Here is a 9,691-nt window from a genome sequence, read left to right on the forward strand (position 1 = left end):
ATTTTCTAGGCATAAAGGTGGTTTTCATCACCAAAAGAAATCGATTTCTCTTCAAAATTAGCGTTTGTAGCCAAATATGACACATTTTTTCCAGAATAACTCTTTTCATCCAAAAAAGAATGACATTTCCAACAGAAATATCCATTTCTGTCAGATTTTAGAAGTAGGTCACATGAATATCAATACTTATCCCAGAAATGAAATGTACACTGTTGTATTAGGCGAAGTACGACCCTCGGGATGTAACGTGATAGGCCCTCCCCTGCTGGGTCATGCATATGTATAAAAGATAAGGATGAAACTGGATACCTATATAAGGGACCCTCACATTCCAATAAACGCCATTTTACCGCTGACCATATTGGTGTAACAAGCAGCTGTGACTTGGTCGGGGCCGTCGATACACATTCACAAAGGGACTTGACTTTCCAGGTTACCAGATCGAGGTAACAATTGGTGCCCCGTGTGAGGCAAAGTCCTGGAGGTGAGTGTGCGACGGCTAAAACCGCGCTGACGGACGCGGTATCCACGGTTCGAGCCCGTGGAAGCACTCTCGGTGGGGTGCAAAGGGGAATGCAGCGCTGCGCCTATCCTACGGCCGATAGTTCGTAGAAGACCAGGAAGACTTCAGGTCTCTGGGTAAATGGATTCCGTCTTTAGAGTAGTATTGCAACTTTGTAAAACCTATTGTGGTAAGAATGCTCCTTCTAAGAAGGATATTGCCGCTGTTGCCTCTTGCTTGGAGTCGGCGCGACTTTTACCCTCCCCTGGCGTTTTGCTCGATTCGGGGCGGTGGGACTCTTTCACTGAGGCCCTGCTCCAGAGAGCCACCCACGAGCATAAAGCGGAAGAATTAAAAACCTGGGGTTTGGTCCTAGGTGCGCTTAAAGCGGCTAGGGAGGAGAAGCAAGTCCAGGCCATCGCGAAAGGGGTCTTTGGTCTGGATTCCGGGACGTCCGGGGTCTCGGGGGGTGCGGGGGATCTGCTTTCTTGCAGTGACTCCGGATCCAAGATGGCGTCGGCCACGCCGGCTGATTCCAAGATGGCCATGGCCGCGCTCGAAACAACTCCGGAAAAGAAGGCGGAAGCTGAGTCATCGAAGGAGGCGCCACCATCATATCCCCGCCTTTACCCCTCTTTGCAGAGCTTTCACTCACCCGAAGGGGGCGGTTCTTGTCCGGAGGGGGGAGGGTTTATGGAGGCGGCGCGCCGTGGAGGCGTGGGCTCGCCCTCATACCCGCCCCCCTCAGAGGAGGGATCGTGTTCCAAAAAGGGGGAGGAACGGAAGGCTTTGCCCGGCCCCACAGTATCGGGTTCGCCTCCATGGAGGGAGGAGTTGTGGGGGGAGCAAGAGTTATCACGCAGGCCCACTAATTGGGCTGACATCCAGGAATCAATGCGTGAGTCGGGACTCAAGGAGCGAGATCATGCAGTGTTCCCGATTGTCGTCAGACAGGAGGGACCGGTTTGGGTACCTTTGGAAGCAAAAGCAGTTACTCGGTTTGCAGAAGCGATTGAGAAAAAGGGGCTGAGATCTCCGATGACACTAAGTGCTTTTGAGGCACTCATTGCCCCAGGTCCCCTACTCCCGTATGACATTGAGAGTCTAATGAGAGTCGTTCTCGAGCCAGTTCAGTTTACTTTGTGGAGGGAGGAGTGGATGATACAACTTAAAGCTATTGTAGCTGAGGCTGGACGTGATGCTCAACACCCTGCTAGTGGGAGGGAGGGGGAACCGAGAACTGATATAATGAGGCTTTCGGGAGTAACTGCGGAAATGGCTGGGTCCCCAGAGAGACAGCTTAGGCTCCTGCGCCCAGGGGAATTGCTTTCCACTACAGGGGCGGCTGCTACTGCCTTTAGAAACTTTATAAGAAAGGCAGAGCCTGCAGCCCCGTGGTCAGAGATTGCTCAGGGTCCCTCAGAGTCATTCTCTGATTTTGCTAATCGATTGATACGAGCAGTAGAAGGATCAGATCTACCTAAGGACGCGCAAGCTTCTGTTTTAAAGGATTGCCTGAAGCAGAAGGCTCACAAAAATGTTAGGGACATCATTCGAGCTGCCCCTGACGATCTTGAGACTCCGGGTGAAATTATTAAGTATGTTCTGGACAAACAACAGACAACACCGCTGTCTAATGAGGGTGTGCCTAACACTGAGATCGCTTTCTTGCTGGAGGAGGCTCTGGTCTCCCGATCTGCATCTGTGGCCATTCTTCATGTCCGCAGTCATTCGGAGGTTCCAGGGTTCTTTACAGCTGGAAATGCGGTGGCTGACCGGGTAGCAGGTGGACAGGTGCTTACACTTCAAAAGGCACGTGACTTACACTCCTCTCTGCACATTGGAGCACGAGCTTTGTCACGAGCATGTTCCATTCCTCTATCCGCAGCTCGAGAAGTGGTTCAAACATGCCCGCACTGTAATTCAGCACCTGCGTTGGGGGTGGGAGTTAACCCTCGGGGGCTCTCTCCTCTAGATATCTGGCAGACTGACTTCACTTTAGAACAACGTATGGCTCCAAAGCAATGGTTGGCGGTCACCGTGGACACATCATCGACGATCATCATTGCCACCCAACACACGCGTGCTAACTCTCCTGCTGCTCAGCAACATTGGGCCACTGCCATCGCGGTCCTGGGGGTGCCGCGACACATCAAAACAGACAATGGCTCGTGTTTCATCTCGCGGTCTACACAAGATTGGCTTGAACGGTGGGGAATATCTCACTCTACAGGCATCCCTGGGAATTCCCAGGGACAAGCAATTGTGGAGAGGGCCAACCGCCTCCTGAAGGATAAGATACGTGTCCTTGGGGAGGGGGAGGGTCACAGAGGTAGGATCCCAATAGCCCAACAGGCAGAAGTATTGGCCCGAGCACTTTATGCAATCAATCATTTTGAACGAGGAGAGAGTAAGCACACCCCAATACAGAAACACTGGCAACCAAGAATCATTGACGAGGGGCCACCAGTAAAGATAAGACGGGATGATGGTACCTGGGAATCAGGGTGGTCTGTTTTAGTTTGGGGCAGAGGTTATGCTGCAGTAAAGGACAGAGAATCGGGAAAAATTTTATGGGTTCCGTCGAGAAAAATAAAACCTGATACAGCGATCGCCCAAAAGGATGTTCTGGGAGAAACAGAAAACTAATCGAAAAACTGAGTACTTTCCTTCTAGGTACGGTTGGTGGGAGCCCGCCAGCTGCATCCGTGAAACGACCCCACAGGAAAAAGAAAAGGGATGAATGAAGAACAGCTGTCAGTACTCACGAGAAGGACATCTGTTACATTATTGACTGTGTGCCTTTGTGTGATTGTTATAAGGGGATGAGGTTCGTTTGTGGGGTTCTACAGCCAGATTTTTTTGCATTTATTTTAGCTCTAGGAGTAGTTGTAGTCTATGCTTTTAGAGAAATTGAGAGGCTGGTATGCTGGCATGCTGGTCTGTTAAGCTAATGCCACCACAGTGTTCCTATCATTTTAGTCTTTTAGTTTTAAGAATTTGTTTACCTTGTTTGTTTCAATGTATTCAGGGTTGTTTACAGCGCATGATAATGAGCTGCATAAGCCCAAGATGCCTTGAAAATACTAACTAAAGAACCACTAACATTATTATACACTGCACCACATACCTTTGCATGTTTACGTCACTTTTTAAATAACTCACCACAAAATTTATATATGAAAACTAACACTTTTATATGTTAGGGATAGTTTTAGCGGTCGCGTGTTACGGGTCTTGGTTTTATTGGGCATGGGGAAGGGGAGATGTTGTATTAGGCGAAGTACGACCCTCGGGATGTAACGTGATAGGCCTTCCCCTGCTGGGTCATGCATATGTATAAAAGATAAGGATGAAACTGGATACCTATATAAGGGACCCTCACATTCCAATAAACGCCATTTTACCGCTGACCATATTGGTGTAACAAGCAGCTGTGACTTGGTCGGGGCCGTCGATACACATTCACAAAGGGACTTGACTTTCCAGGTTACCAGATCGAGGTAACAGTACACTCTTAGGTATCACTCTTCATCCTTGCAAAACTATGGTTTTCTTCCCAAACTAATGCTTTTCATCCCTACAAATAGCAATTTCTCCCTAAATTACTGGTTTTCATCCCCAAAAGAAGACACATTCTCTTTAAAATGATGCTTTGTAACAAATGATGACTCACTGATTCCAGAATATCTGTCTTCCCCTACAAAATAATGACTTTAGCATAAGAATTATCCATTTCAGACAAATTTCCGATGTATTTCACACTAATATCAAGACTTACACCAGAAAAAAATGTGTTCTCTCTTAGGTATCACTCTTGAATCTTGCAAAAAATTCATTTTCTTAGCAATACAAAGCTTGCCATCATTACAAGTAGCATTTTCTACCCAAAAAAGTGGTTTTCATTCTCAATAGAAATCGTTTTCTCTACAAATGGTCCCCTGTAGCAACATATGAAACACTCTTACTGGAATACCTCTTTCCCTCTTCAAAATAAGGACATTTCCAACAGAAATATCGATTTCTGACAAATTTTAGAAGAATGGCACACAAATATCAGTACCTATCCCAGAAATAAAAAGTTCTCTCCTAAGAATCATTCTTTATCCTTGCAAAAACATGGTTTTCTCACCAAAATTATGCTTTTTATCCCTTTAAAATAGCGTTGTCTCCCAGAAATACTGGTTTTCATCCCCAGAAGACGACATTTTCTCTACAAAATGAAGCTTTGTAGCAAAATAGGACACATTGCTTCCAGAATACCTTTTCTCTTCTACAAATTGAGGATATTACTAACAGAAACACCTTTTCTCCTCTACAAAATAAGGACATTTCCAACAGATATATCCTTTTCTGACAGATTTTAGAAAAATTTCACAGGAATATCAATACTTATACCAGAAATAAAAAGGTCTCTCTTAGGTATCACTCTTTACCCTTGCAAAAATATGCTTTTCTTACAAAAATAATGTTTTTCATCTCTACAAACAGCATTTTCTAGACATAAAGGTGGTTTACATCACCAAAAGAAATCGTTTTCTCTTCAAAATTAGCGTTTGTAGCCAAATATGACACATTGTTTCCAGAATAACTCTTTTCATCTAAAAAAGAATGACATTTCCAACAGATATATACTTTTCTGACAGATTTTAGAAAAATTTCACAGGAATATCAATACTTATACCAGAAATAAAAAGGTCTCTCTTAGGTATCACTCTTTACCCTTGCAAAAATATGCTTTTCTTACACAAATAATGTTTTTCATCTCTACAAACAGCATTTTCTAGACATAAAGATGGTTTACATCACCAAAAGAAATCGATTTCTCTTCAAAATTAGCGTTTGTAGCCAAATATGACACATTGTTTCCAGACTAACTCTTTTCATCTAAAAAAGAATGACATTTCCAACAGATATATACTTTTCTGACAGATTTTAGAAAAATTTCACAGGAATATCAATACTTATACCAGAAATAAAAAGGTCTCTCTTAGGTATCACTCTTTACCCTTGCAAAAATATGCTTTTCTTACACAAATAATGTTTTTCATCTCTACAAACAGCATTTTCTAGACATAAAGGTGGTTTTCATCACCAAAAGAAATCGTTTTCTCTTCAAAATTAGCGTTTGTAGCCAAATATGACACATTGTTTCCAGAATAACTCTTTTCATCTAAAAAAGAATGACATTTCCAACAGATATATCTTTTTCTGACAGATTTTAGAAAAATTTCACAGGAATATCAATACTTATACCAGAAATAAAAAGGTCTCTCTTATGTATCACTCTTTTCCCTTGCAAAAATATGCTTTTCTTACAAAAATAATGTTTTTCATCTCTACAAACAGCATTTTCTAGACATAAAGGTTGTTTACATCACGAAAAGAAATCGTTTTCTCTTCAAAATTAGCGTTTGTAGCCAAATATGACACATTGTTTCCAGAATAACTCTTTTCATCTAAAAAAGAATGACATTTCCAACAGATATATACTTTTCTGAAAGATTTTAGAAAAATTTCACAGGAATATCAATACTTATACCAGAAATAAAAAGGTCCCTCTTAGGTATCACTCTTTACCCTTGTAAAAATATGCTTTTCTTACACAAATAATGTTTTTCATCTCTACAAACAGCATTTTCTAGACATAAAGGTGGTTTTCATCAGCAAAAGAAATCGTTTTCTCTTCAAAATTAGCGTTTGTAGCCAAATATGACACATTGTTTCCAGAATAACTCTTTTCATCTAAAAAAGAATGACATTTCCAACAGATATATACTTTTCTGACAGATTTTAGAAAAATTTCACAGGAATATCAATACTTATACCAGAAATAAAAAGGTCTCTCTTAGGTATCACTCTTTACCCTTGCAAAAATATGCTTTTCTTACCCAAATAATGTTTTTCATCTCTACAAACAGCATGTTCTAAACATAAAGGTGGTTTTCATCACCAAAAGAAATCGATTTCTCTTCAAAATCAGCGTTTGTAGCCAAATATGACACATTGTTTCCAGAATAACTCTTTTCATCTAAAAAAGAATGACATTTCCAACAGAAATATCCATTTCTGACAGATTTTAGAAGTAGGTCACATGAACATCAATACTTATCCCTGAAATGAAAAGTACACTCTTAGGTATCACTCTTCATCCTTGCAAAGCTATGGTTTTCTTCCCAAACTAATGCTTTTCATCCCTACAAATAGCAATTTCTCCCTAAATTACTGGTTTTCATCCCCAAAAGAAGACACATTCTCTTTAAAATGTTGCTTTGTAACAAATGATGACTCACTGATTCCAGAATATCTCTCTTCCCCTACAAAAAAATGACATTAGCATAAGAATTATCCATTTCTGGTAAATTTCCGATGTATTTCACACTAATATCAAGACTTACACCAGAATAAAATGTGTTCTCTCTTAGGTATCACTCTTGAATCTTGCAAAAAATTCATTTTCTTAGCAATACAAAGCTTGTCATCATTACAAGTAGCATTTTCTACCCAAAAAAGTGGTTTTCATCCCCAATAGAAATTGTTTTCTCTACAAATGGTCCCCTGCAGCAACATATGAAACACTCTTATTGGAATACCTTTTTCCCTCTTCAAAATAAGGACATTTCCAACAGAAATATCAATTTCTGACAAATTTAAGAAGAATGGTACACAAATATCAGTACCTATCCCAGAAATAAAAAGTTCTCTCCTAAGAATCATACTTCATCCTTGCAAAAACATGGTTTTCTCACCAAAATTCTGTTTCCCAGAAATACTGGTTTTCATCCCCAGAAGAAGACATTTTCTCTACAAAATGAAGCTTTGTAGCAAAATAGGACACATTCCAGAATACCTTTTCTCTTCTACAAATTGAGGACATTACTAACAGAAACACCTTTTCTCCTCTACAAAATAAGGACATTTCCAACAGATATATCCTTTTCTGACAGATTTTAGAAAAATTTCACAGGAATATCAATACTTATACCAGAAATAAAAAGGTCTCTCTTAGGTATCACTATTTACCCTTGCAAAAATACGGTTTTCTTACCCAAATAAAGTTTTTCATCTCTACAAACAGCATTTTCTAAACATAAAGGTGGTTTTCATCAGCAAAAGAAATCGATTTCTCTTCAAAATTAGCGTTTGTAGCCAAATATGACACATTGTTTCCAGAATAACTCTTTTCATCTAAAAAAGAATGACATTTCCAACAGAAATATCCATTTCTGACAGATTTTAGAAGTAGGTCACATGAATATCAATACTTATCCCGGAAATGAAAAGTACACTCTTAGGTATCACTCTTCATCCTTGCAAAACTGTGGTTTTCTTCCCAAACTAATGCTTTTCATCCCTACAAATAGCAATTTCTCCCTAAATTACTGGTTTTCATCCCCAAAAGAAGACACATTCTCTTTAAAATGATGCTTTGTAACAAATGATGATTCACTGATTCCAGAATCTCTCTTCCCCTACAAAATAATGACATTAACATAAGAATTATCCATTTCAGACAAATTTCCCATGTATTTCACACTAATATCAGGACTTACACAAGAAAATATTTTGTTCTGTCGTAGGTATCAATCTTGAATCTTGCAAAAAATTCATTTTCTTAGCAATACAAAGCTTGCCATCATTACAAGTAGCATTTTCTACCCAAAAAATTGGTTTTCATTCTCAATAGAAATCGTTTTCTCTACAAATGGTCCCCTGTAGCAACATATGAAACACTCTTACTGGAATACCTCTTTCCCTCTTCAAAATAAGGACATTTCCAACAGAAATATCGATTTCTGACAAATTTTAGAAGAATGGCACACAAATATCAGTACCTATTCCAGAAATAAAAAGTTCTCTCCTAAGAATCATTGTTATCCTTGCAAAAACATGGTTTTCTCACCAAAATTATGCTTTTTATCCCTTTAAAATAGCGTTGTCTCCCAGAAATGCTGGTTTTCATCCCCAGAAGAAGACATTTTCTCTACAAAATGAAGCTTTGTAGCAAAATAGGACACATTGCTTCCAGAATACCTTTTCTCTTCTACCAATTGAGGACATTACTAACAGAAACACCTTTTCTCCTCTACAAAATAAGGACATTTCCAACAGATATATCCTTTTCTGACAGATTTTAGAAAAATTTCACAGGAATATCAATACTTATACCAGAAATAAAAAGGTCTCTCTTAGGTATCACTCTTTACCCTTGCAAAAATATGGTTTTCTTCCCAAAATAATGTTTTTCATCTCTACAAACAGCATTTTCTAGACATAAAGGTGGTTTACATCACCAATAGAAATCGTTTTCTCTTCAAAATTAGCGTTTGTAGCCAAATATGACACATTGTTTCCAGAATAACTCTTTTCATCTAAAAAAGAATGACATTTCCAACAGATACATCCTTTTCTGACAGATTTTAGAAAAATTTCACATTAATATCAATACTTATACCAGAAATAAAAAGGTCTCTCTTAGCTATCACTCTTTACCCTTGCAACAATATGCTTTTCTTACCCAAATAATGTTTTTCATCTCTTTAAACAGCATTTTCTAGACATAAAGGTGGTTTTCATCACCAAAAGAAATCGATTTCTCTTCAAAATTAGCGTTTGTAGCCAAATATGACACATTTTTTCCAGAATAACTCTTTTCATCCAAAAAAGAATGACATTTCCAACAGAAATATCCATTTCTGTCAGATTTTAGAAGTAGGTCACATGAATATCAATACTTATCCCAGAAATGAAATGTACACTGTTGTATTAGGCGAAGTACGACCCTCGGGATGTAACGTGATAGGCCCTCCCCTGCTGGGTCATGCATATGTATAAAAGATAAGGATGAAACTGGATACCTATATAAGGGACCCTCACATTCCAATAAACGCCATTTTACCGCTGACCATATTGGTGTAACAAGCAGCTGTGACTTGGTCGGGGCCGTCGATACACATTCACAAAGGGACTTGACTTTCCAGGTTACCAGATCGAGGTAACAATTGGTGCCCCGTGTGAGGCAAAGTCCTGGAGGTGAGTGTGCGACGGCTAAAACCGCGCTGACGGACGCGGTATCCACGGTTCGAGCCCGTGGAAGCACTCTCGGTGGGGTGCAAAGGGGAATGCAGCGCTGCGCCTATCCTACGGCCGATAGTTCGTAGAAGACCAGGAAGACTTCAGGTCTCTGGG

At 40.0% G+C, this 9,691-nt stretch overlaps 1 protein-coding gene across 1 annotated transcript; it reads left to right on the forward strand.

The window, feature by feature from the left end:
- The first annotated feature begins 217 nt into the window (after positions 1–217).
- On the forward strand, positions 218–3,918 carry LOC146761833 (uncharacterized). The gene has a single exon (XM_085539850.1). It carries the CDS (start codon positions 644–646, stop codon positions 3,149–3,151), a length of 2,508 nt encoding a protein of 835 aa, XP_085395976.1. The 5' UTR covers positions 218–643; the 3' UTR covers positions 3,152–3,918.
- The last annotated feature ends 5,773 nt before the right edge of the window (positions 3,919–9,691 follow it).

Source organism: Coturnix japonica, chromosome 2 (genome assembly GCF_054131305.1).
Source record: "Coturnix japonica strain WE chromosome 2, WE-NBRP24, whole genome shotgun sequence".
NCBI lineage: Eukaryota > Metazoa > Chordata > Aves > Galliformes > Phasianidae > Coturnix > Coturnix japonica.